The 26,363-nt window shown below is 49.9% G+C and overlaps 2 protein-coding genes across 8 annotated transcripts in view; one reads left to right on the forward strand and one right to left on the reverse strand.

The window, feature by feature from the left end:
- MPRIP (myosin phosphatase Rho interacting protein) overlaps nt 1-21,894 on the forward strand; it is a 169,620-nt gene extending 147,726 nt beyond the window's left edge. For 4 of the 7 annotated variants that reach the window (XM_054041200.1, XM_054041204.1, XM_054041205.1 and 1 more), the window contains 8 exons: nt 2,795-2,942; nt 3,689-3,806; nt 4,664-4,823; nt 5,237-5,347; nt 7,169-7,255; nt 7,998-8,160; nt 9,019-9,104; nt 13,729-21,894. In XM_054041200.1, coding sequence (XP_053897175.1) covers nt 2,795-2,942; nt 3,689-3,806; nt 4,664-4,823; nt 5,237-5,347; nt 7,169-7,255; nt 7,998-8,160; nt 9,019-9,104; nt 13,729-13,800 — 945 coding nt within the window. In that variant the 3' untranslated portion in view covers nt 13,801-21,894. Of the gene's footprint in view, nt 1-2,794; nt 2,943-3,688; nt 3,807-4,663; nt 4,824-5,236; nt 5,348-7,168; nt 7,256-7,997; nt 8,161-9,018; nt 9,105-10,698; nt 10,765-13,728 lie in introns of all 7 variants that reach the window. The other 3 variants (XM_054041202.1, XM_054041208.1, XM_054041203.1) reach the window with 2 other exon arrangements.
- A 401-nt stretch (nt 21,895-22,295) lies between these two features.
- PLD6 (phospholipase D family member 6) lies at nt 22,296-26,226 on the reverse strand. Its single transcript, XM_054041084.1, has 2 exons — nt 25,806-26,226; nt 22,296-24,915 (listed from the first exon to the last, which is right to left on the reverse strand). Exons 1-2 carry the CDS (start codon nt 26,224-26,226, stop codon nt 24,668-24,670), a joined length of 669 nt encoding a protein of 222 aa, XP_053897059.1. The 3' UTR covers nt 22,296-24,667.
- Between the last annotated feature and the right edge of the window lie 137 nt (nt 26,227-26,363).

Here is a 26,363-nt window from a genome sequence, read left to right on the forward strand (position 1 = left end):
AAAATGAAAAATGCCTCTGGGTAAAAAAGCAAGCCAAAGAATCAAATCCGGACCCAGAATTCACACTGATCACATAGCATTAGATGATGAACAGGGGACTTTTAAGAATAAGAACCAGTAGGGCCCAGTGGGTAACACTCTCACCTTTGGAATCACAGGTTAAGTCCTACATGAGTATTTAGGCCCATAACTAGTGCTGATGCTACAGGATAAGCTCAGCAGGTGCTGTACTGATACAGGAGGCATTAAACGTTAGCCACTGAAGATAAGCCAGGTTAAAGTTTACCTCCTCTAGTCAGTGCTGTCATTCAATAAAACAGACTTTGATGTCCCAGGATGTATAGCTGAGAGCATAGAGCAGAGAGAGAAACTGGCAATGCAGGATTGGATTTTTGGGGTAGAAGTTTCAGGGAGGTCAGTTCACAACCCTTAAATTCTGCTTTGGGTTCATTCTGACCTCAAACTCACCAACTTAACCTTTTCAGTTAAGTTTCCATGGCTCCCACCAAACACACTGGTGTAAAATCAAGAAATCCAGTGAAGTCAGGGTAGCTGTCTCAAACTGGCATAAATAGGAGGAGAATCTGACCTGTGACTCCAGCCCGGTTTGCCAAGAGGTTCATGAAGTATGATGGGACCATTTGGCTAGTTTAGCTCTGTGTCAGGTTTGTAACACAGCCCTGAATACAGGCACGTTTCTGACCTCGTTAGCGAGTTTTCTAGTTCTCAACACCAAGCTTTGTCCACATAGGCCCTGCCCAGGATCTGATCCAGGAGTGCGAAGCACTTTGAAGCTCCTGGCATCTCTCCTGCTTGGTTTTCTGGAGTATGGGTCTGGCAAACGCATTTGTTGCTGTGTGGAGAACTGAAGCTGTAATTCCCAGTTGCTTTGCCCTTCTGGTTCGTTTTCAAAGCTCTCTTTCCAAGTGGGGTGCCAGGAGGAGCAGGTTAGAGGAGCTGGCTGGCTTCTGAAGTGGAAGGGAAATCTTTGAGCCAGGGTGGGCCTCCAAAGTGACCTACTGAGAGCGGAAACAGGGCTGGCTCCTGCACGGGAGCCAAGTACTGGTGAAAACATTTTCTTCTGTAGCTGATGGCCTGGCACGGGGAATATGGCACCTTCATGAAATAAAGCAAAATCTAAGCAGAAGCCATGCAACTCATGACTCAGCCATCTGTGCTTAGTGGGAGCTGGTGGGTAGAGATGCTGAGGATCAGGGCTGTCAGCTTCTCTCCCCACCCAACAAACACACCCGGGAGAGAGGCTGTTTGGTTCTGTGATGGACAAGCACAGGGAGGATCTAGGGCTACACCCTAACATGTGGGCTGTGGTGCTGTTGGATCTCCCCAGGCCTGGTCAGCAATTGGCTGATGCTCCTAAGAGCAGCACCTCTGTTCTGCAGAGGGTAATGCTGGTGATGCAGTGGGTCAAGGTCTGCAGAACCGAGGTCCCAGTGCTGGGATGCAGGAGGTGCCATCATTTAGAGGAGAACCAAAATTCAAGACCTCACTGTTGGTGATTATTATAAATCCCATAGCACTTTCCCCAAGAGATGGCCCCATTGTCCCAGCCGAATTCCAACTCTGGTAACTAATTCTAGCACCCTGAATTCCTCAGATAGTTTCAACTGAATGTGGTATTTGTTCACCTTCACCTGCTGTCCTAAACTAGAATACAGTGTTGCTGTTAAACAGCTACATTCCACCCCAGAGGTGGCTGCATTTCAGTGGTGGTTGCATGCTCCTTCTATAGCCTGCATTGGAGATTAGGGGTTTGCAAAGAGCCTGGAAAGCGCAAACTTAATTGCTTTTGAAAGTGAGGAACTGGTAATCTGTTAAGAGCCCATCATGGTGCAGCTACGTCCTATGCAAACTCGCCAGTAATCCCTTTCCCCACCGACATAGAACATTGTCACTGCAGCTCAAACAGGCCCTGCAGCCATTGTCCTGGACTTCACACATGACCCTGCTAATGGCTCCTCACCATACCAAGTGGTACTCCAGCCCTGGGCCCCTACACCCCCCTGCCAATGCATCTGCATCTTGGCCTGCAGAACCCCCTTGCGCTTGCCATCACGTGCTACTCCCGTACAGAGGCTGTCACTCAGGCTGAGCAGCAGATGTTTGGGATGGGAGAACGTGGGAAAGATTCCTGGAGTTCAGGGGATGTGCTGAAGGCTGCTGTTCTGGGCGTGTGAAGTTGTCCCAAGTGCAGAGAGCGATGAATGGCACAAAGGAGGTGAAGGGGTCCGAGGGGAGTGCGAGGAACCAGGTGGGGGCTAGGAGGGAATGAACTCCAGCACAGACTAGGGGAGATGGTGCAGGACCTGAAAGGTAGATGCAGTAGAAGACAGAAAGCTACCAAAGGGACGGTAGGGATGCATCCTTGTTAAATACATTTTCCTTCCCCCATTTAGGGCCTGATGCCAACCCCACTGAAGTCCAGGCTAGTCTTTCCATTCACTCCAGTGGGCTTTGGATCAGGCCCTTGGAGCAATCTTGAAAATGGAGTTTTCCCCCCGTGGCTAGCTGTTGGGCCATTCCTTGCCTAATAGCGTTAGAGATGGGAAAGACCCCCTAGATTCGCCAGTCCCTGCCCCATTGCTAAGGCAGGGCTAGCCCCTACTACGCGCTTACTTATCCATTATCTGTGTGTCCATCTGTTGGCTGATCCGCGTTGTGTTCCCCTCTCAGGCTATTGGGCAGTGTGTGTGTTCACTGCAGGCACCTTGCCTGAGATGGCGTCACTCCCGACCTTGTTAAGAAGGTAAATTCCAGCTCCTCTTCCATTTTGCAGGCGACATGTGAACGTGGGTTTGCGGCCATGGAAGAGACGCATCAGAAGAAGATTGAGGATCTGCAGAGGCAGCACCAGCGGGAACTGGAGAAACTGCGGGAGGAGAAAGATCGCCTGCTAGCGGAAGAAACAGCCGCTACCATCTCGGGTAAGGGCCCAGCAGAGCACTTGCGCCATTGTTCTGTGTGACATTGAGGGGAGGAGAAGGTCCCCTCAGCTGTGTGCATGAGGAAAGGGGGGGAGGGGGGGATGGAGCACTCAGCGCAAGGCAGGGTGGACAGAAAGTGCTGCATGATCAGTGAAGAGCACAAGGGCTAGTCTCCAGTCTGACAGTGGGAGAGCAGGGTGGGTGGAGGGAGCATGGGCCGTGGAATGTAATTGGGGGAGGGTGCAAGGGCTCTGGGGCACAGTTGGGTGAGGGGCAAGGGCTGTTGGGGCGGGGGAGGGGGAATTGATGGAGAGCCACCTCCCGTCTCTTGTCCTGTTCTGATGTTCCTCTCCTTGGCGATGATGTAGCCCAGTCAGTTTTTCACTCCATCTGAGGCAGGCATTACTCATTGCTGGGGCTAATTTATTACCGATTCCACAGTGACTTCATTCTTCAGTGCCCGTGAGAATATAAAATGCCGGAGCCCAGGCCTTGTGCATTCGGAGTCCCATAACTCAGGAAATAAACTGTGAATCAGGCAATTGTTGAACTTCATTAAAAAGCAAGATTTGCAGAAGCCCTTTCACTGCTTTATGGCCAGTGCCACGTAATAAAGTGATTGTGAAGCAGGAAAATGACTTTCCAAGGTGACTCACGTTTTGGGGGGGGGGGGGGGGGAACCTTTGGACCAAGTGATAAATGCATCTCCTCCTGCAGAGCATTAATCCTCTTTCTGTCCTGTGCAGCCATCGAAGCCATGAAGAACGCCCATCGCGAGGAGCTGGAGAGGGAGCTGGAGAAGACCCAGCGCTCCCAGATCAGCAGTGTCAACTCGGATATTGAGGCCCTCAGGAAGCAGTACTTGTACGTTTTTCTCTCTCTCTCTCTCCCACGATCTCTCCCCTCCCCCTCCGCCGCAACACCCCCCCCCCCCCCCCCCCCACGATGTGCTGCTAATGCTCTACGTTAGCTTGACTCACAGGACAGATTTTTACTCCTCTTGGAAGTGAGGCATTCAGATAGAGTTAGACCTGTTGTTATAGAAGGTAATGTGGAAGCTTTTCTCAGTGCCCCTCCATCCTAACCTGTGCCCTGCCCCGGACCTCCACACCGCTCTGCCAGTGCTCCTCAATCCTAACCTGCAGCCCCTGCCATCCCTGTTGTAGGCTCCCAGAAATCTTGAAATTTTCAGTCTCCAGATACCTGTATCTGCAGCATTCTCTTCGTGATCGTCACCGTAGTGTGCAGATGCATGGTGGTGGTTTCCATGCCGCTGGAACTTTTTTACTGCTCAATCAAATCTGTTTGCACAAGGCAAAAGCACTAGCCTTCAACGAGGACTAAATCTGTGTTCGTAGGGGAGTTAGAGGAAGAACAGAGCTGCTTTACTAGGCTTTATGCCCATGTATAACACATCTGTGCTCAGCCCGGTCCACCCACTCATACTCTTAAAGAGAAAATTTTAAGTGATCAAAGGAAGTACCTGAAAGGTTGAAGTGCCTCCATTGCAGGTGCCAGAGGTCCCTTCTGGTGCAGGGGCAAGGGTTTCAAGAGAAAAGGAGGATAGCTGGCCTCCTGGGATTCTTCCAAAAGCAGAGTGTCTCCCTCACCCCCCCAAGCAGATGTCCTGCTAACCTTGGGCTGTGAAGTGCCCCCTTCATCGGTGGAAAGCCGTGGACATGGCCCCAGCCCATCTGTCTCTTGGCTTTGCCCCTCTGCAGGGAGGAGCTGCAGTCAGTCCAGCGGGAACTGGAAGTCCTTTCGGAGCAGTACTCCCAGAAGTGCTTGGAGAACGCTCATTTGGCCCAGGCCCTGGAGGCTGAGAGGCAGGCCCTCCGCCAGTGCCAGCGAGAGAATCAGGAGCTCAATGCACACAATCAGGTGAGGCACCAGCTGCCCCAGAGCTCCTTGCCTGGCCACTCAGGTTTCAGTGGGATTTTCTGGGGCAGTGGGTGGCTTCTCCTATGGGAAGAGAAGTTGGAGGCAAGGCCGGCCAGCTAATCTGCACTGGCGGTGCCTGCTCTGCTGTCTTGGCCTAAAGCAATGTTAGCACCATGGCAGCCCAAAGGCAGGGGAGCTCTCCCAGCCCTGCCCCCAGGACCTGCATGGTGTCTGCATTCCTCCAGCTGTCTCCCCAGTGCAATGCTGTGTAGCTCAGATGGGGCTGAATGCATGGGGAGCCCCACAGAGGGAGCCTTGCAAGGCAACTGGAGACAAAACAACCCACTACAGCATTGGCTAGGGAAATCCTGTATCCCCTCTGCTCACTCGGTGACTCTCTCCCCTCTTCCCAGGAGCTGAATAACCGCCTGGCTGTGGAGATCACACGGTTACGGACCGGGGAGGGAGGGGGAGAGGCTGCTGGCTCGCCTCTCACACAGGGCAAGGATGCCTATGAGTTAGAGGTAAGTGTCCTGCCCCCTTTGCTACTAGCAGCTGGAGAGGACAGGGAGGTAGCCACAGAGAAGCTGGTCTCTGATGACCAATGGGATTGCAGATGGTCCCAGCTGTAGATGGGCAAGGAGCACCCTGTAGTGTAGACCCTGATCCCCGTCTGGTTCATGAGCTCCTGGATTCTAATCCCATTTCTTCCTCTGGTTCCTCTGCTAGCCTTAGAAACGTCATCTAACCTCTACTCTATTTTCCAGCCCTAATGTGGGGATAATGCTTATGATGCATTGGGGCTGGGGTTTTGATAGAGGCACGTGAAATGTGTTGATGTGAGCATGTGCGAGTGCACCTCATTGTCAGCGCAAACCCTGGGCACAGCTTTCTCTCCACAAGTGGGCACCATCTTTGAACCGCCCCAAAGAACAGTCTAGTCTGAACTACCATAGGCTTGTAGGACTGGAAGGGACCTCGAGAGGTCATCTAGTCCAGTCCCCAGCACTCAAGGCAGGACTAGGTATTATCTAGACCATCCCTAACGGGTGTTTTGCTAACCTGCCCTTAAAAATCTCCAATGATGGAGATTCCACATCTCTCTAATCAATTTATTCCAGTGCTTAACCACCCTGACAGTTAGGAAGTTCTTCCTAAAGTCCAACTTAACCCGCCCTTGCTGCAATTTAAGCCCATTGCTTCTTGTCCTGTCCTCAGAGGTTAAGAATAATTTTTCTCCCTCCTCCTTGTAACAACCTTTTATGTACTTGACAACTGATATGTTCACTCTCAGTCTTCTTTTCTACAGACTGAAACAAACCCAATTTTTTCAATCTTTCCTCATAGGTCATGTTTTCTAGACCTTTAATCATTTTTGTTGCTTTTCTCTGAACTTTCTCCAGTTTGTCTATATCTTTCCTGAAATGTGGCGCCCAGAACTGGACACAATACTCCAGCTGAGGCCTAATTAGTGCAGAGTAGAGCCAAAGAATTACTACTTGTGTTTTGCTTACAACACTCCTGCTAATACATCCCAGAGTGATGTTTGCTTTTTTTGCAACAGCATTACACTGTTGACTCATATTTAGCTTATGGTCCACTATGACCCCCAGATCCTTTCCGCAGTACTCCTTCCTAGACAGTCATTTCCCATTTTGTATGTGTGCAACTGATTGTTCCTTCCTAAGTGGAGTACTTTGCATCTGTTCTTATTGAATTTCATCCTATTTTCTTCAGATCATTTCTCCAGTTTGTCCAGAACATTTTGAAGGTTAATCCTATCCTCCAAAGCACTTGCAACTCCTCCACAAACTTGGTATCATCCACAAACTTTATAAGTGTACTCTCTATGCCATTATCTAAATCATTGATGAAGATATTGAATAGAACTGGACGCAGAACTGATCCCCCACAGGACTCCACTCGTTATGCCCTTTCAGCTTGTCTATGAACCACTGATCACTACTCTTTGGGAACAGTTTTCCAACCAGTTTTGCACCCCCCTTATAGTAGCTCCATCTAGGTTGTATTTCCCTAGTTTGTTTATGAGAAGGTCATGCGAGACAGTATCAAAAACCTTACTAAAGTAAAGATATACCACATCTACCGCTTCCCCCCATCCACAAGGCTTGTTACGCTGTCAAAGAAAGCTACTAGGTTGGTTTGACACAATGTGTCCTTGACAGAGCCATGCTGAGTGTTACTTATGACCTACTCCCTCAGTTATTAGCTGGCCAGGCCCAATGGGCTCCTCATTACACCTGAAGCTGTGTCTTGCTGTGTCCTGTGTCCGTGTCCATGTCCATGTTACTGAGTGAAAATGCCTGGTCCCTTTTTCCCCACAGGTCCTATTGCGGGTCAAGGAATCAGAAATCCAGTACCTGAAGCAGGAGATCAGCTCCCTCAAGGATGAGTTGCAGACGGCACTGCGGGTAATGCCTGGGGCAGGGCCATCTCTGAACGCGCACATAGGGAGCCCTCTGTCCTGTACGGGTTTGCTCATTTTCAGGGGGGTTAACTAAGTTATTTTAAGAGTCGAATCAGCATTTAAACACTGATCTGCCTTAATTAACACAGCCACTTACTGGTTGTGGGTTATCGTCTTTGTGCTGCAAATGAAGCATCTGGTAGCATCAAACCAGGATTCGCTTTGGTCTCTTCCTGGAAAGATGTTACCTTAAATGTTTTTGTCAAACACACAGACCCTGCGAATGGGCCGATCACAATTGCTCTGGGTGGTTAATTTGCCAAGGCAGGTTCTCAGCATCTTAATTCCATGCCGTTTTCCTGATTTAAACAGAAAGCCACAAACAATAAATTCTGTAACAAACTAGCTGATGTGCGTGTGTAGCACTGCTCTGTACTGGATGGAATCTGAACTGCCCAGCTGTGTCTCCTAGATTCTATAGAGCTGTTAGCCAAAGGGAACTCTCCTTTAGCACACGTGGATTGGCAGTAAGTGTGCTTTTAGCAGGATGATCTGAGTTCTGCCCATGCTGTCCCCAAGAAGCTCTCTGTGGAAGTGCTGGGAGTTCCTGGATCTGTCCCAGAATGCTGTTTCCAGTGTTGCTGGGGTTTGCCACATCACCCTCTAGTAAGCACACAAACTTTCTGGTTCTGTGTCCCCGTCTCACTCTGTGACAACCCTGCGGGTTTTCCTTGGTCCTTTCCCAGGATAAGAAATACGCCAGTGACAAGTACAAAGACATCTACACGGAGCTGAGCATCGTGAAGGCCAAGGCAGACTGCGACATCAGCAGGTTGAAAGAGCAGCTGAAGGCAGCCACAGAAGCGCTGGGCGAGAAATCCCCCGAGAATACCACTGTGTCGGGATACGGTCAGTCCCTCTGCTGTGCTGAGCACCCTTGTTTCCTGCCCCAACACATGCAGCAGGTGGTACCAGCTCTAGTATGATGGAGCCTAGAGGGCCAAGAGCAAGGCATGGTAGGGTCCTGCAGGAGCTCCAGTATATCCATGGTGAATGCTGGGAGATTCAAACAAACGGGGCTGTATTCCTCCCTCCTGTCGCACCACTTAATTTACTGGAGTAACACCAGGGAGGAAGACGGCTCAGGTTGTGCGTGGGCTGCCTGGCTCAGGAGATTGTTCATGAGGTTGGGAGCTGTTCACCTCCAGGTGGTCTGGTGGAATGTGGCCCAGGTTGGTAGTGATTAGAAGTTAGCTGTTGGGTGGCCTGTCAGAGTTGGGGGGAGCAGGATCTCCGTCTAGTTCCTTAATAACAGGCAAGTGTCCTCATTGCAACCTCTTTCCTGTTCCATATTGTCCCTGTCCCCCATCCTCTTGCAGAGACCAAGGATTGAACGTCCCTGGAGCCTGAACTCCCCTCTCACCCTTAGTGGCGCTTCCTCCGTCCAGTTTAGGGATGGAAGCTTCCACTGGGTCTTTGGAATCCACCCATGCCCCAGTCACCCAGGGATGTCACTTTGCATCCTGGGGCCTCTTGCCTCATGCAGTAACTGAGTGAGAGGCCATGCGTCGCTTGTGCTGTCCCTGTGGCTCTGTAGGGCCGTGGCTGCCCTCTTCTGAGTCACCTCCTGGGAAGCTTTGCCCAGACTGAGCATGCACCGCTCCACGGCAGCATTGCCCTGCTGTTGGCCGACGTGTCCCCAGCCTCTGCTCTCCCGTGTGACAGTCAGGACTCAGCAGCTCACGCTGCGCCCTTTGCTCTCCCCAGATATCATGAAATCAAAAAGCAACCCTGACTTCTTGAAGAAAGACAGATCCAGTGTTAGCCGGCAACTAAGGAATATCAGGTCAAAGGTGAGTGTGTTTCTCTCTGCCCAGGTGATGTGAATGCCCCACACAGCTCTCTAGTTGGGGTTTCTGGGGAGACTGCCCAAGGAACAGAGAAAACTGAGGCTGATTGGTAGGGGGATGAGGCAGGAGGATTTTCCCGTCCTTACTGCGGGTCTTTGTGTTTGCATCAGTGTGTACCCTCGTACCGGCCAGGTCGTTGGAAGAGCAGTTACACAGGTGTAGTGGCAAGTCAGCCTCCTCCCCCTCCCACTCACAGTTGCAGGAGAGTGGTCATGAGGGGGTTAATTGAGTTACCCAGAGTATTATGGGATGGAGCCATGCTCTTCTCCCCCCTTATTCCTGTTCAGTCAGTGGGGGTTTCCCCCACTCTGCTGTGATGCAGTGGAATAAAGCAGCAAGTTCCCAGCCTGCAGTGCTCTGCGGAGACTTGTTGCACTGAGTGTCTCTTTGCAGAGCTGGTCCCCTTGCCTCGTCCGGGGGCCCTGTGCTGCTGAAATCTCAGTGTGACACTGACATGCATAGCTACTGGAGTTGCTATCGGAAAAAACAGGGAGGTGGCCCTGATTCTCAGGCATTTCCCAGGAGGATCCCCTCTGGCACTTACTCTCCATTTTTGTGGTGAGGTTTGGCGGTGAAGTAACTGGTGTAAGTGCGCCTAGATACCGTCGTGATGGGTACCTTGGAGATAATACAGTGTAATTCACTGCAGCCTCTTTGATCTGTACATGGAACGGGGATAGTTCTTACCTAACATTTGCTTTTACCTGGGGAGATTGGGGCTGGTGGCCCAATGGTTCTCAGTGCTTTAAAGCCTGGCCGTGCTGTACTTGTTGCATATCCCAAATCCAGTTATTGCAGTCACATGTCCCCAGGGTTTGGCCTGCCAGCTGTCGGGATTCCACCCTTCAGGGCATTAATCCTCTCCATGTAGGCAAAAGAGAACTTCTCCAACCAACCTAGGCTGAGTGTACGGGGCAATCACACAGAAGATCTCTCCCAGCATAGATCAGGCCTGCCTCCCCTCTCACCTGTGATACTGAGCCACTGTTGACGGAGTGAGAAGCCAGGCCAAGCATTCTAGCTCCATCTTCTCCCAACTCACCGCCCAAGCTCTCCAAGGCTGCCATTTCCACCTGCGGTGGTGACTAAGCTGCTAGAACCAAATGCACAGGTGCCCCCAGTGTGTACACCATTCAGGCTTGCACATGCAAAACCCTGTGCTTGTGCTCGCTAGGCCCGGTTTGTGTGCACAGATCCCCCTCTCATAAGTGCAGGGAGTGCCTGTGCATATTGAAAGGTGTAGCTGAGGTGCTGGTTTGCAAACTGGCTCTTGAGGGTCTGATGACCAGTTTCCCTTCCCCTCAGTTTGCTTATTTTGTCATCCCCTCTGTGTCTGTGTCCGTGTTTATTTGGTGTGCTTGGGGGAGGGAGGCAGAGGGCAGTGTGGACGGTGCCGATGGGCACTCTGTCCCCTTGTCCCGCTAAGGGGGAGGAGGAGGGGCTGGGGCTGGGGAACCATCGATGCAATTAGGATTTATGTGCTTCTTGTTTTCTGTTTCTGTTTTTTTCTTCTTTATTTTGCTTTTTCCTCTGACAGTCCGTTATTGAGCAGGTCTCATGGGATAACTGAAATGAACAAGAGTCCAGGTTCCCTGTCACGTAGGTAACCAAACCAGCACCCACCAAACAATGCAGCTCCCCGAGGGGGCGGCCCACTTTGCATGCCCTGCTCACTCCTCCATGGCAAACGAGAACCTTCTCTTAATTACTGATTTGAAATTGATCTTCGGGGCGGGGGAGCAGATTATCCTAAAATGAAATCAACCAGTTTTGCTCTTCCCTGGGGAATTTGACTTTCTCACCCACCCACTCTCCCCGGCACAGAGGTCCGTCACTGGGAGGGTGTGTGCACCTCTTGGGCATGCTGTGTCGGGGGGGTGGGACACCGAGTGTGCATGCTTAATGACTGTGCATGCCTCACACTAAACTCACTTCGACATGCAGTCCTTGCAGGAAGAAGGGAACCTCGGTTTCATTAGTGTTGGGCTGGGCGAAGTCTAGGAACTCTCCCTTACCTCTGAAGAGCAGCTAGAAGTGATGGAAAGGAGGAGGCCAGTGGAGCTACCCCGAATCTCCCACCGGGGTGGCAGCACAGACAGCACTGCCCTGTGTTTACGATGCCCGTCGTTGCTGCTTCCTTAGATGATCTGTACCTGAGCACAGGAGTTTCCTCCTGGCGGAGCATCCTCTTCCTCCTGCTGTCCAGCAATGCTCCAGCTACCCAGTGGTTGTGATACTACAGTTCATTACCTCATTAACAACTGTCCTAGCACAGACGCTGCCTTGTGGCTTCCAAGATCATTTGGGAGGAGGAGGCAGCTGATGAGAAAGGGGGCCGTTCCAATTAGCATGTCTTGGGTAACCAGCAGCAACAGAAAGTGGCAAGGGCTCCGAGAGTGGGATACTCCCTGGGAGGAAACGGGATTGGTTTCCAATGGGTTAAGGGGAGAGGGTTTGAAAAGGCTGATCAAGGAATTCTGTGGGTTGGTGGAAATTTTGAATGAGGGTGTCTTTATTACAAACTGAACTCTGCACTAAGTGATCTCAGAGACTCCCTTACTGAGGGAGGGGTTTGCTTGGCTTTCTACGCTTGGCAGTGTAGTCTCATGCATTCCGGTGTCTTGATCTATAAAGAGATGAGAGAATTCAAAGGTTCAGGTTGGAATTTAAAAGGGACGCTGTTAATTTGAATAGGCTCAATATTTGACCTACTTTCTGATAGTCAGGTAGAGACCGTCCTGAATTTTGAATAAAGAACAGGAGTACTTGTGGCACCTTAGAGACTAACGAATTTATTTAAATAATTCCGTTAGTCTCTAAGGTGCCACAAGTACTCCTGTTCTTTTTGCGGATACAGACTAACACGGCTGCTACTCTGAAACCTGAATTTTGAATGTTTCTCTTCTGTCAGCTAAAAAGAGAGCAAGAATACTATTTAAACTGGTGTCAAAATCCCAATTCCTGCTCTCCATTGATAACGGAGTTATGTTTCTCTCAGCCTGAGCTGTGAAACCAGCAGAAATGCAATGGTCACCACAGTGTCTTCACAGTATCGCTGCCATCCTATTCCCACTGGGCTTTGCAACCTCAACCTCCCCCAATAGCCGCTTGTTAACCAAAAACTTGGCTTTGGGGCCTATGTGACTTAAGACTGTGCCTTTAGTCTTCTGATACGGCAACCAAGGGACTTAAAAGAAAATGGGAACATTGCAGCCAGCTGCCTGACAGGGTCTGTGTATAAAGCTCTGAGTCTTGCAGAGCTGCCCTGTGTTGATTTGTAGAGCAAGTATCAGACGCTGATGTGATTGTGCAGAGGACGTAGAGTGAACTGCCTCACAGCTGACTCTGCTGTCTGCAAATTGCCAAACACGTCGGCCGACTGGCTGCCTGTTTTTGATCAGCTGGGCACATCCTGTTTCAGAGCAGGGAAAGCAGTCGCCCCCCTGGGATGGCAGCAGATTTTATCTTCTGCACCTATGCAGTGCACAGCCATTGCATGCTTGATCTGGGGAAAGCGGTCTGCTGGGGCGGAGTATCCATTAGCCCCCCTCGCCCCCATTGGCACCGCAGAGTGCACCTATCGCCTTGACCTAGTGTCTGTGCTCAGATCTGCTCGGTCCCAAATGCACTAAGCATGGGGATTTCACCACACAACTGGGAGGTGGGGATTAGCAATAAATCCTGCAGCCACTTGTGTCCTCCTCCCCAGATTCCATGTGGGCGGGAGAGGCCTGACTCCCAAATGGCAGTGCTGAGAGCTAGATGGATGGAAGTTGCTTTCACTTCTGAAGACATGGGTTTAAAATCTGGATCGGGTCATGAGTTTGGTCCCCAGCTAGGACCAACTATAGGAAACACGTCATGAGATCCACAGTCCAGCGCAGGGGCTTAACTGGCAGTGTGTGCTTGAAAAAGGTCCCCAGCCTAGGTTAACTGAGGGTGGAGTGAGATTGTCACTCAGGGCTGCGTGGACAAAGCTTGCGACATGTTTGGAGCCACGACCACCCAAAATGGGCTTTTAATGAGCCCCGTAGGAGAACCAGTGTGCTGGTTCCTCTGAGCCCGCCGTAGCAATTGCTGTCAGCAGAACCAAGGTGTGCTGCTTTGGCCCTTCGGAAAGCCACGGGCCTGTTGCTATAGCTGCCCTGGTGCTCTGTATACTGCAAGCTGCAGGGATCGTTGTCAGAGTCAAGCTAATCACGCTTGCGATCTTGTGTGTCTCTCATGTGTCTAGCAACAGAGTCCTGTGGCACCTTAAAGACTAACAGATGTGTTGGAGCATAAGCTTTCGTGGGTGAATACCCACTTCGTCAGACGCATGTCATTTGTTCTGAAGTTTGTCACCTGGTTAATTTCCAATCGCGCGCTCTAGGTGTGATTCACCAATAATAACATTCCATAATAGTCTGTTCTCTCCAGCATGTTCCACTAATCTCTCCTTCAGGGGGGGCGTTTGCTCTCCTACCCGCATTCCCTTTGCCTGAGCATCTGCCCCATCCTCCTGTTGGCTGCTGTCGCCGCCGCCTCCTTCAGTGTTGTGACGCTGTCCCTCTCTTGTCTCTCCCAGAGTCTGAAGGAAGGCCTGACCGTGCAAGAACGCTTGAAGCTCTTTGAATCCAGGGACTTGAAGAAAGACTAGTTCTCCCCCTTCAGCTTGAACACCTCCCAGCTTGCGATCGCACGGCACGAGCACCGCGTGTTCCTAGTTCCTTATGATCCTCTGTGCTGTTGTTCGTCTCGATGCTCCCGATCGGACTGAGTGCGGCTGGCGGTTCTTCCCGCCCCTGGCACCTTGACTCCACAGCTCCTTTCCCCGCATCGCGAGATGCTTCAGAGACTCTGCGAGGGAGAGGAGGGGATGGAGTTCTGCCCCCTTTGGCTCCTTCCTTCACTGTAAACCATTACACTAAGTGTCAGTATTAAGGCTCAGCAGCCTATCGATAAGCTAGCTCTGTCATACCGACTGCTTTGGTTTAGAATGGCCTGGCTGGCATAGGCCAGACCCAGCGCTACAGCTGTTTGAGTGACCCCGGTGCTCAGTCACACACCGTGAGCCTGTCCTCTGAGCTTGCGTTCCTTGCACCTTCGGGGAAAAGCCTGTGGTCAAAACGTCAGGAAAGGCAGGTCCGTTTGTGTCGGAAGCGGCCCCATCCGTCAGGTGTGTGCTTGGGTCACAGCACCAACAGCCCGCCAGCTGCCGGAGAAAAATGAGGGGAGTCTGCTGGGAGGGTGGCCAGGGTTTGGGCTCCGTTCTCCCAACCCACAGCCCCAGCAGGCCTCGGCCTTGGCTTGTTTTCAGGCTGTTACAGCCGGAGCGTTACAGATGTTCGTTAAACGCAGATTTCAACAAAACCTGCCCCGAAGGCCCATCTCCTCTCTTCCTATCATGCCCGTGCCCTGAGTAATGTGCTTCCAGGGACCGAGCTGCAGGGCCTGTCTACCCAAATCCATCCCAGCTACAGCCAGCCCCCTCCAGCCACTCTCCCCTTCTTCCCATCAACCAGTGGGTGTGAGAGCTTCCCTGCCCCGTTCTGAGGGGGGAAGACAGAGCCCGCGCTGGCTGCGAACACACACAGCTCAGTCCAAAGGCAGCTCCTTGATTTCAGCCCCTCTCACCAGCCAACAGCTCCGGTTTTAATACTTTTATCTATGGCTACATTTTACTTTTCAAAGCTCTTCTCCAAAGTACGAGTCTCAGAACTCGCCTGTTCTCCAGACCACCCATATTGCAGCTTCCCAGGACAGCTTCCTGCCTGCTCCCAGCTCCTGAATGAGGATCACTCTTAAAAGTCCATTTAGCAACACTGCACAGCATGAGACCACTGGAGTGAAGTAAAAGTGAGTGAGGGAATTGCGGGAACCCAGCAGTGGAGGTGCAGCATTAAACCAGTGTAGCTTGGCAAAGGCGGGGGGAGAGAGTATCTCTCGTCCTGTAGGTCCTCGCTCATCTCCGCAGTGGCTACGGCCATGCTAGCAACAGCAAGCACATACTTTCTCCCCTGTACGCCTCCTTGCTTCTGTACCCTGCATCACTGATTGACAAGACAACTCCTGCCTCAACTCTGAGACTAGGGCCTGTTCCAACACGAGCAGTTTCTAACTGAGCTTGGCTATCTAGTGTGGACAGGCCTAAATCACATTGGACTGTGCCCTTGACTCTGTAGGGAGCCAGGCTACTGCCTCTCTCAAATTGTGTCTAAACATGGCTCCTCGCTAGCTGTGCTTGTTTGGCCAGCTTGGTTAAGGGGTAGTGCCCCTCATGAGCGCTGCCCAGCACTCTGATGCCCTTTGCCCCAGGAATGCTCAGTGTAGTCTGGAAGGCTTGTGCAGAGTGGCGGCCATGCCTGACCCTGGTAGCATGCCAGGCCAATGGGGGAGTTTCTAGCCTGCTTTGCAATGGTTGGACAATCCACCTGACTTTCCTTTGTGACTGGAACCACTGGCTAAAGCAGGTTTGAAACTCATTTCTGGTCTCTCCCGTCGGCCACCCATGTTGCCTCGGTCCCCAAGGATCTCCCGCCTTGCCAAAATGGCTGCCGCCAGCTTGGGACTTGGTGATTCTCGGCAGGCCTCTTAGCTCTGCCTTCCTGGTGAGAGGAGCTGCTTGTGTCCCCCACAGATACCCAAAAAGCACATTGAGTTCTCAGCTTAGTTGGTGGCTGGGGGCTGTTTAAATAAGTCCCATCACCACCCCAAGCCTGCCCTCAAATTTCACCCAGAGCCGCATTGCTGAAACCCCTCACACTAGTGACTGTATTGGTGATGCTAAGTAATGGGTCCCCCCAACCTCCAGTGGCCATGGCGGTGGTCTGCCTTCCAGCCGAGGAGGCCTAAATGTGACTCCCTCCCTCAGTGTTCTTTAATCAGCCAGAGGGGACGCTGTTTAGTCAGAGGAAGCATTCCCTCCCTGCCCCAAATTCTGACCCACTCTGCAGGGCCTGAGCATGTTACTGGTAGATTCTGCTCATTCTGTTCTTGGAAGATGTCAAAGCTCTCTGCCTGATTCAGCTTCCGCTTATCCCTGTAGCTCCATTGGCTTCAATGTGGTTCCTCATTCTCACCACCATGAGATCAAAACCAGGCCCAGGATGAACACTTGAGGGCCAAACTCCGATGGAGCTGGGGAAGGGATGACTTCAGTGGGAGCTACAAGCAGCCAAGGGCAATGTGGTCTTTGGGCTGAACTCTGGAGCCCCACAAGCTCTGAGGGGACATGTCTCGCAGGCCAGTGGGGATGTTGGTGCTGTGACACAGGTTGCATCTGGCTCTAGATACTGCCAGGGGAGGGGTTGCTCACCTACTGTGTTCCCTATACCATGGGGCCTTCCACATGCAGACCCAGCTTGCTCCGTCCTTGACCTTTCCTGGTCTTCTCACATCAGCAACCACCAGAAGAGAACATCCCTTTGTTCTTATGCTCCATCCCCGCCTGGTTGGGGGTGGAGGGTGTCTGTCCTCTGCTAGCTTTCCAACCCTGAATTCTCCGTTCAGATGGTGGAGCCTATGGGACACAGGCATGGGTAGCATGAAGTCCTTCAGCGTTGGGATTTCTCCTCCCTCACCTCACAAGAGTCCACTTGAATGTGACATTTCCAAGGAGGACACACCCCAGCCTGTGCTCCCTTGGAGTCTGGTGAGGGCTTCTTACTCCTAAATCATCTGAGCAAGGTGTGTTCTGTTCTCCTGTTGGAAAAGCCACTTCTCTCTCTCTCTCTCCCTCCCTCTCCCTTCGGCCATCTGGGCTCCGAGCTTCTTGCTACCCAACGAGCTAATTGCTGCTGCTTTGTTCGCTTCTTTGGGTTATGATCAGTTACTTTAAGGGTGAGAAGTGAAGGTCACACGCCTTTTCTCCATTTCGAGTTGTATGCCAGGGAGATGGAGGCTACAGGATGGTGCTGTAGATACCTATGGCCTGATGCCCTTTGTGGTACAGTTTCATTGCACTGAGCCTCAAAGAGATCCCGAGAGTGATGCTCCCAGGGGGTTGAAGCCACCTTTTTTCTGCTGTGCACTTCCCCAATCCAGCCACTCTTCTCTTGAGGCTCAGTCTCTCTCTGCTTGGACCAGGAACTCTCAGTGAGTTTTTGGGATTTTTTTTTTTTTTTTTTTTTACCTCTGCATCTATCCAGATCCTGATTTCATAATGGTAGAGGAGGAAGTGTAACCACAAAGATGTAGATATCCTTAGGATGATGCTGTGCGGGAGCTGGCTTGGAGGAAGGGTTGCAGCATGCTGATGGACAGCTTGGTGGTGTTTTTGGCCATGCATATGGCGGAGGTGGAGAGGGAAAACTGTGGTTGAGGTGGGACCTGTCTTTTCCATCTTTTGACCCAGATGGTGTACATGGGTGAGGACATGGGGAAAGGCACTGTGGTATGTTTTCAAAGTGGAAGCACTTAGATAGTAGCTAGTATAAAAGGAGAGCAGGGAGAGAAGCGTGTAAAGCAGTGGAATAGCAAGCCACATAATAAGAGGTGGTATTGAAGAAATGGTAGATCCAGTGGGTTGGTCTGAACAGCTTTCTGCTTGTGCTCTAGTCCCATAATTATCCTGTACAGGGTCCCAAGGACTGAGGCAGAGAAGAAAACTGCTTAGAGGAAGAGAATCTTTTATTTGATGGGTTTCTTAGCCCATTATCCTTTCTCATGTGCACATACCCCAAGCGAAAGACTGTAATTAGGGAAGCTTTGAATAGCCCATGTCAATTTCTTCTCTTGAGGAGATGTGCATAGTCCTATGAAAGTCCTGGGACCTGACTATGATGGATGAGACACTGCCAGTAACAGACTTAGGCAAGATGTTTGTTCAAGCTAGCTGGTATTTTTTCTTTAAGGCTGGTATATCTTTATTTCCTACCTTACTGCAAACTCGTCATCCTGTGACCTCCATCTTCCTGGGTCAGTGGATCAGCTTAAAAGGATTTGCTTCAAGGTGTGCCAGGACTAATGGATCAGCAGAATCTGAACTTGTGGGAACGGATCTGTCAGTGAAGGTTTGCGACAGGGGATCTTCGAATGATGCATCTTGGCCCACTTTTCTGGACCTACATACTGCCCTTAAAAGCTAACTAGACATGCAGTTTCACTGGGATGAAATGGAGCCACAGATACCAGCTGTAGCCAAAACAAAAATCCAGTGTTACAAGAAATGAGCTCTTCTGGGGAGGACATAAACACCGTGCATGGAGGGGTGATTGGGACCACCCTTTGGTGTATATTTTTAAAGCTTCTAAGAACCTCTAACAGGCCAAATAAGTGTTTGTTTTGCTGAACTTGTTCTAAAATATTATTTAACACCTAAACAAAGGGTCTTGTACAAACATTTGTTATATACTGTCCCTTGTAAGAGCAGGTGCGTTCTGAAGCAGACACATCTCCAAAGAGGGACTGAAGCTTTGTTTTTAATGTTTTTCTGCTGTGCACAAGGTATGCGCTCTAAAGTCAGTTGTTCAAGGGGGCAGAAGAGCAGCTGGCTCTGTGCCCATCTGTGCAGCTTCTCCATCCCATCAGACTGCCGCGCTCCCAACTGGAATAAACATTGCAATAACTGAGACTTCCAGAGGTCAAGAACAAAAAAGCTGAGGCGCAAGCATGCTCTTCTGTTCTCTCTGATGTGCTGGCAGAGGCCTCATTGCCGTTTTGATGGGCACCTACCTGAGCTGGGAGGAGCCGTCGTCAAAGTATTAGGCAGTGTGTTCACCTCTACTCCACCCCCAGTAAACACAGAGATCTACCACAGGTAAAAAAACCTCTTAGCTGAGTGCAAGGTTCTGTGGTTCACCCCAGTTCTGCCTTCTGCTTCAGGCTTCATCTTTCTCCATGAGGCTAGAAATCCGTGTTTCTCAGATTGAACTGAGGAGGAGGGTGGGGGGCATAGCAAGAGAACCCAGCCCCTTTGCCCAAGACACTTTCTGATTCCATCTGCATCTTCCTGTGTGTGTGTATGTGTGAGAGAGAGAGAGAGAGACAGCAGAGGATTTTCCAATTCACTTTTCCTCCGGCTGTGTTCCAGGCACCCTCCATACACGACAGGGCAAATTGGCATGGTAGCTGTCTCGCTTGCAGTGCTCCTGAAGGGAACAGTATATACAGTGTGTGAATACATATATATTGCAAGCAGCTGCATTTTATAAAGTCCTACACTATGAAAAGTACGAGAATGTGAGGTCTAATAAAACCAAGTTCAAAATAGCCGTAGAAACGTATAAACTTTCTAATTGCTTCCAAAGTTTTGTCTTTTGTGGAGAATTTTTCAGCCATTTTTTTTCTTTCTGGAAACAATTAGATTTAAGTCCTTTTTAACTGTGATTTCCCCCCCCGCCCCCATATCCATCTAAGAGAGGGAGCAATTTTTTTTCCCCATTTGCTTCAAAAGCAGAATTTGTGCTGATGTGCAAAACACAACAAGGCTATTTTTCTGTAACCGGTTGAATGGAGTGCATTTAAGCAGTCCCTAAGCATTGTAAAATGTGTCACTTTTGTAACGACTATATACTTGATTGGAATTCCACTAGACCTTTGCATTTTTGTGGTTCATATACAGTACTTAGTTTGTTGTGAACACTTAAGCACATGCACGCTCAGTGTAGCTTGCCTTTACTTTGTAATTTTTTCCATTTTTTAAAAAAAAAAAGCTTTGTTATTCTCTTTAAAATAATTTAAAACCTGTATAGTATTCAAAGCACGCAATGTAAATATTTATTACTCAGAAGTTAGCGGGGGGTTTTTGTGTGTGTGTGTGTGTGACTAAGTTCTGTTTTTTGGGTTTTTTTTTTAATCTTGTTCTAATACAGATGTCCCTTTTGGGATTGGAAGAGATTTGAGTGTAAGATGCTGAACCTACCCTGTGTCCTCTTATTAGAATGTTTTTTGATGACTGTTATAAATATCTTTTAAAATTCTCTGACCTGTACCTTTAGCTTTGAAGATACCTGTCCAAAGAATGTGTCCAGTCTGTTTGAGAACTGTTAATCCTAAAGCGCTATAAATTGTTTTTTTTCCATTGAGAATTCAGTAATCTTGTATTTGATAGTGGCATTAACACCCTGTGAATGTGCAAAATTGCTATCTATATATAGAAGTAGTAACTACTGTGTGACTAGAGCATACACAGATATCCTTGCACGATAACTTAGGACTGTTGCAGTGAGTGAACTAAGGTTCCAGGATCCTAGTGTATAATTGTCTAACTCACTTATGCATCAGCATTGAAACTACTCTGTAAGGCTACATGGAATTTACAAGGGAACGATCTCCTAGCTGTGCAGTTACATATTGTACAACAGCATGGAAGTTTACTGTAACTTACAATGATATGTAAGTAACTGTTTAAAATATAACTTTCAATACATCGTAGTTACTACTGAGTTGCACTTATGATGTGATCCCTACCACTGTAATACAGAGCATTTCTTAAAAGTGGCTGCAGAAATATTGTTGTGTGACTGGGGAAGGACACTGAAGAGACACGAGGGCTGAAAACAAAGCTGTCAGCTCTAGTGGTTTAACTTGCCGCAGCCTGCACTTTAAGAGACTACTAGAGGAGAATGAGGGGGCAGCAGGCATTAGCAGAAACCTGACTAGCCTTTGAATTGGTACCAACAGCACTAACCCTCCTGGCCACTGACCTTAGTTTAGTGCAATCACAAGCAATTCTTTCATCACCCTTCCTGTCTACCCTACACATGAACGTGTGCTGGATGGGGCAGGAACACTGACTCTTTGCTCTAATCTAGAGAGCAAAGTATGTTGTAAAATACTGAAGACTTTGACTTGTAGCAAATAGATGACGATTTAGTCTTTGATACACATTCACCCTTTTGGGACCTGCAGTTTTGGGTTGACTTGAGATTTTAAACTTTGAGGGTGGGGGGCAACAGAGGGAAACTATGTATTTGAATGATAACTCTGTGAAGTGGCAATAGACACCCTCACTTCACACCACCAACCCCATCAGAATTGAGGGACTGCCTTAGCTCTGTCCTGTGCATGCCTTCAATCAGCAGCCCCAGTCCAGGGAGACTGAAATGCACACACCCTCCACTACCAGCTGAGTTGCAAGAGCTTCAGTCCCTGGTGGAGATGGAAATAGAAATCATGATTAGTTGTGGTTTATGGTGAACACCCAAGAGTCAACCACAACATCTCCAGTTCCTGTGATGATGCAAGACAGAGAGAGCCACCTGTCCAACCTGCAACCTGACTGCATGGTGTTAATGGCAGCAGATCAAACCTAGAAGATTGTGTAACTTACTTCCTGGGTTGCTACTGTGGTGGTGAGAGACTTGTGCATCCGCCTCAGAACTAGCACAAAACAAGGGTGGTGACCAGGGAGAAGTGGCAGCTGTGTTCCATCAGGCTGCAGGTCTGAATGGTGTGCATAAGGGGAGGGTTCCACACACCTCACCCAGCAATGGAGTGATGTCAGACCTGATCCATTTCCTCTTGCAAAGGTGAATGCACACGCCTTTTGAGGCCCCTGTGATACTGAGTATGAGTGGAATCTTTTCTCTCTCCCACCCCCCACCCCCCTTTGCTTTTATTTCAGTGCTTTAAAAAAAAAAAAGCCGCTATTCACTGTAATAGAAGCATCACTTTGGTCACAATATTTATTCCTTACAAATCTTGTGTGACATGCTAGGTTCCCATGGATGTAGCTGATAATTTTTATTTTGTAAATATAATTACTTAACTTTACATAAACTATATCGTAATAAACTATTTTTGCACCACCCTTTGCATGCTGTGTAGTGAGGTGCTTGTTTGGACATGGTCATCTACATGGAAAGGAGACGCAGGCTTTCGAGTTAGCCACTTACTACAGTCCTACCACCATCTACATTTTCTTTAATAGATACCCATTGCTGTTCAAAGCATTGGGAAGCTAATACTCCTGACTGTTGTGGTGGAGAACTGCCTACAGCTGGTACAGCGTGGATATCTGCAGTGGCAGATTCCTTCCAGACCTTTGCCAGTGTACCCTAGCCTGCTCTAGAGGGACCAAACTAAGAGTAAGTGGGTAGACCAGGGATTGGCAACCTTTGGCACACGGCTCGCCAGGGTAAGCACCCTGGCGGGCCGGGCTGGTTTGTTTATCTGCTGTGGCCGCAGTTTTGGCTGATTGCGGCTCCCACTGGCCGCAGTTCGCTACTCCAAGCCAATGGGGGCTGCGGGAAGCGACGTGGGCCGAGGGATGTGCTGGCCGCCCTTCCCGCAGCCCCCATTGGCCTGGAGCAGCGAACCGTGGCCAGTGGGCGCCATGATCAGCCGAACCTGCGGACGCAGCAGGTAAACAAACCGGCCCGGCCCACCAGCGTGCTTACCCTGGCGGGACGTGTGCCAAAGGTTGCGATCCCTGGGGTAGACTAATCTCTTTTTGCTTTTACTGGTTGGGGCCTCTGGCCTAAGGCTTACCATAAGTGGCAAATGAGGATTTTGTGGTGTTCTTAATAGTGTTAATCACTATACTTATAACAGGACATTGGGAACATACTAGTGGGACTTTTAGCCGTAGAGGCTTCCAGTACTTCACCTATTTTTACAAAGATTAAGGCGTTTTTAACCAGACATGGGGAAACAGACATCCCATGAACTTGTAAGAGTCTGTATCAAAATTCACTCACTTTGTGCCCCAAATTTAACCTACCCTAAAGTATGAGGGGAAGGTTAATTTCCCAGAATATTCAGAATATCTAATTATATTTGCTGACAATACCACAGCTCTTAAGCTCTATTCTGAATGTTATTTTCTGTTAATTACTGGTACAGTAGTAAAGCTCTGAAGCCCAATCTAAACTGAAGTGTGGTAAGTGTGGAATAACAGTTAACTGTGAGACATAAAAATAGCCACAGTAACTTGAAGAGCCAAGAAGAAAAGAGGGAAACGGTCTTTTACAACCAAGAACGAGTCAAACACCACAGCTTGAACTGTATGTGACAAAGGCTGTTACTGGGACTGCAAGATTTGATGCTTTACAAACTTTACGCTGCAGTTAGTTTTACAATCAAACCCTCATTATAGCACTGTGGCATAAGGACATGAACCCTCTTACATTCCAGCTCCCTGTTTCAAGTGTATAGGCTGATATGTCTAAAACAAATCGGTGTGTTCCGTTCTTATTCTATGTCAACACCACAAGAGCTCTCATTAAGAGCCAAGGATGTAATGAGTATGGAAACTGAACTAGCCTCTTAACCTGAGGGAAGAATCAGGTACATTAAGCAGGGGAGAGCGTACACCTGCATAGGCATAACAGCTTCTGTTGCCTGTCACACAGCATCTTCAAGAGCCGTAACCTGCTTTCCGCTAGACATGAAATGGCTTTGTTTTCAGGAAGTCAAGAATCTACCCTGACCTCTGAATTTCATTTAGGAGACTGCCACCATAAATGGAGGAGGGAGGCAGATGATTTTAAAAGCCTACAGGGACATGACGACACCTAGTATCCGCAAGAAAATGCGGGGGAGGCTTGCACAGGGGAGAACTTGCCCCAGCTAGAAAACTGCCAATCTATCCCAAAGATTAAAATGGGAATAGTGGTGTCCTATATTCTCTAGTGCCAAGCCACATTGGGCAATTGATATGGATGGGGTTACGCTGCTTTTCTTGTATAGGAACAGAGCAAGTAGCCTGTCCCATACGTGCACTGGGGTTTCCTTTTGCAGCTCCTTTCCCTGAGAGGCAGCAACTCCGCTACAGTCAGTTTCTCAACACTTTGCACTCCAAGTATTTCTCTCACACTACTGGGCTGTTACGATGGCCAGCCTGGACTTGTTTTTCTGCAGATTGCCATATCTACTCTCCGGCCCCACCAGGGCACTTTTTCTAGGATTCTATTATGCTGCAGCTACTGAGAAAGTGAACAGACTAGAGGGAGGCTAATCAACATTCAAAATAAATGTTAAAATTCCTGACTTCTCAATCAAGTTTTCCATAACAAACCTTGTCTTACGTATTTTAAAGGTTAAATGTCTAATACACTTTCCACTCCTAATAAAGTAACATACCCAGTTCAGTCCATGTGTGAATTATAGCTTTGAGCAGAGCCCCCTTACCCAATTCTTTTAGAACTAGTGACGAGGAAGATTTGCACTCTCATACTGCCATGCATGAAATAAACAAGTAGTTTCCCAGCAAGGATCAGCCATACCAGAAATAGTATATCATTCTGTAATGTCACTAGGGGTAACCAGTAAGTGGCTGTTTCACTGTCAAAATATCCAGTACTCTTCAAATTTCCAAACTTTGCCTTCTTCCAGTGCACGGCAGTGGCCATTATCTTTTGAGCTCCAGCACTACAGCTGGCCCTTCTACTACACAACCACTTACCAAGGAGTTTAGAGTGATGCACTTTCATTTAGTACAGTGAGGTTTTCACTGAAAAGTACAGAACTCTTCACCCTTGTATGATGCTATAGTCTTTGTAGCTATAACAAAATTAAATGACAAATAGCATTTTTCTAGCAAGTGTCTTTGTAAGGACCCTTCCAGCTCCAAAAAGCTGCTGTCATTTCTGTTCCTTTTCAGTGGGGAAAAATGTGTAATTAGCTGGATTGTACTCTTCCCAAATCCTTTCAAACTCTGCCAGGAATGGCTCCACATACTCCGCATCCTCCACAATCAGCACGTTCTCACGGTTGTTCTGGATAGCTTGAGTGGTCCAGTTGAGGGAACCAGTGATGAGCACCTTTTTGTCTACAATAGCAAATTTGTGATGCATGTAGCCACTCTCCTGGTCGTGACGCACCTGAATCCCTGCAAAATGAGAACCTTTTCAATGCTTCCTCTTCAAGGTAAAAAGCTTTCTTATGACCAAAAGCTACCCTGCAAAGTGTCCTAAGAGACTGGCTCAGAACCTGATGCCCTTAACTAAAAAAAAATTTTAAAAAAATCAACATGAGTGTTTGATGCCATTCCTCACCACACCAACAGGAGAGGGAAACACTGAGCCCTGTGGTCATCTTGCCACATGTCTGTCCCTTGTGACAATAGGTGTTTGCTTCTCTATTAACAGTCTGCAAGGACAGGGAGCTTGGCTAAGCTTGTTCCAGTGTACCTGCCTCTTCTAACAGGCCACAGGGGAGACCAGGTGGATGGCTCATAGGGGTCCAGGGGGCTGCACCTGAGCAATCACCCTCTTCTTTAATGTGGAAGATCACCTAGCTCCTAGTTTCCATTCTATATGCATCCGAAGAAGTGGGCTGTAGTCCACAAAAGCTTATGCTCTAATAAATTTGTTAGTCTCTAAGGTGCCACAAGTACTCCTGTTCTTTCTAGCTCCTCCCATCTTCCTCAGGGCTGAGCCGGGCTCCCCCAATGTCTCCCCCAGCTGCCCTGTGTCAGTCTTTCCCCTGGCACCTACACCATCCCCATAGCTGCTCCCTACAGTGCCTCCATGGGGGTCCTAGCTCCTTCAGGCCCACCTACCCCCCACGCTCCTTGGCTTCCCTTCTGCCTTCTCCATCCCTGACCTGCTTCGCTTCCCTTCCCCTCCTTCTGTCCCTGGCCCCCTCATCCTCCCTCCCCCACCCCTCCTGCCCTGACCTCCATCTTCTCTTCCACCCCCCACCCCTCTTTTTCTCCCCTCCCCCACCTCATCTTCCCTGCCCCTCCCCCCATCCTGCCCGCTCCTCCTGCCCCCTCACCCGCCTGCCGCAGGCGGCCGATCTGCGAGCCGGTGAGCACCATGTAGTCGGAGTCGGTGACGAGGCGCACGCGCACGCCCCGGCGGTGCAGCAGCTGCACGGCGCGGCCCAGCTGCGGGCTGGAGAAGGCGAAGAGGCAGAGCTCCAGGGAGCGGCGCGCCGAGAGCAGGCGGCGCAGCAGGCGGGCGAGCGGGCTGTCGCCGTGCGGCAGCGGGCAGAGGCAGGGCGCGGGGCCCGGCTCGCCCAGCAGCGCCGCGGTGCAGGTGACCGGCGACGGGAAGAAGAGCACCTCGCGCCGCGGGGCCCGGCGCCGCCGCCGCCACCCGCGCACCAGCAGCGCCAGCGCCTCCAGCGCCAGCCCGAGCCCCAGGGCCGCGCCGCCCGCCCAGCGCCATGGCAACGCCTCGAGGCCCGGCCACATGGCTCGCGCGCCCGCTCCGGACCACGTGCCGGGGCCACGTGAGCCGCGCAGGGGCGCGGCCTCGGTGGCGAGAGGATCCGCGTACGCGAAGTCGGCGGGTCACGTGCCAAAGCTGGCGGTGGGGGGGGGGAGGAAGG

This window comes from Malaclemys terrapin, chromosome 10, assembly GCF_027887155.1.
Source record: "Malaclemys terrapin pileata isolate rMalTer1 chromosome 10, rMalTer1.hap1, whole genome shotgun sequence".
NCBI lineage: Eukaryota > Metazoa > Chordata > Testudines > Emydidae > Malaclemys > Malaclemys terrapin.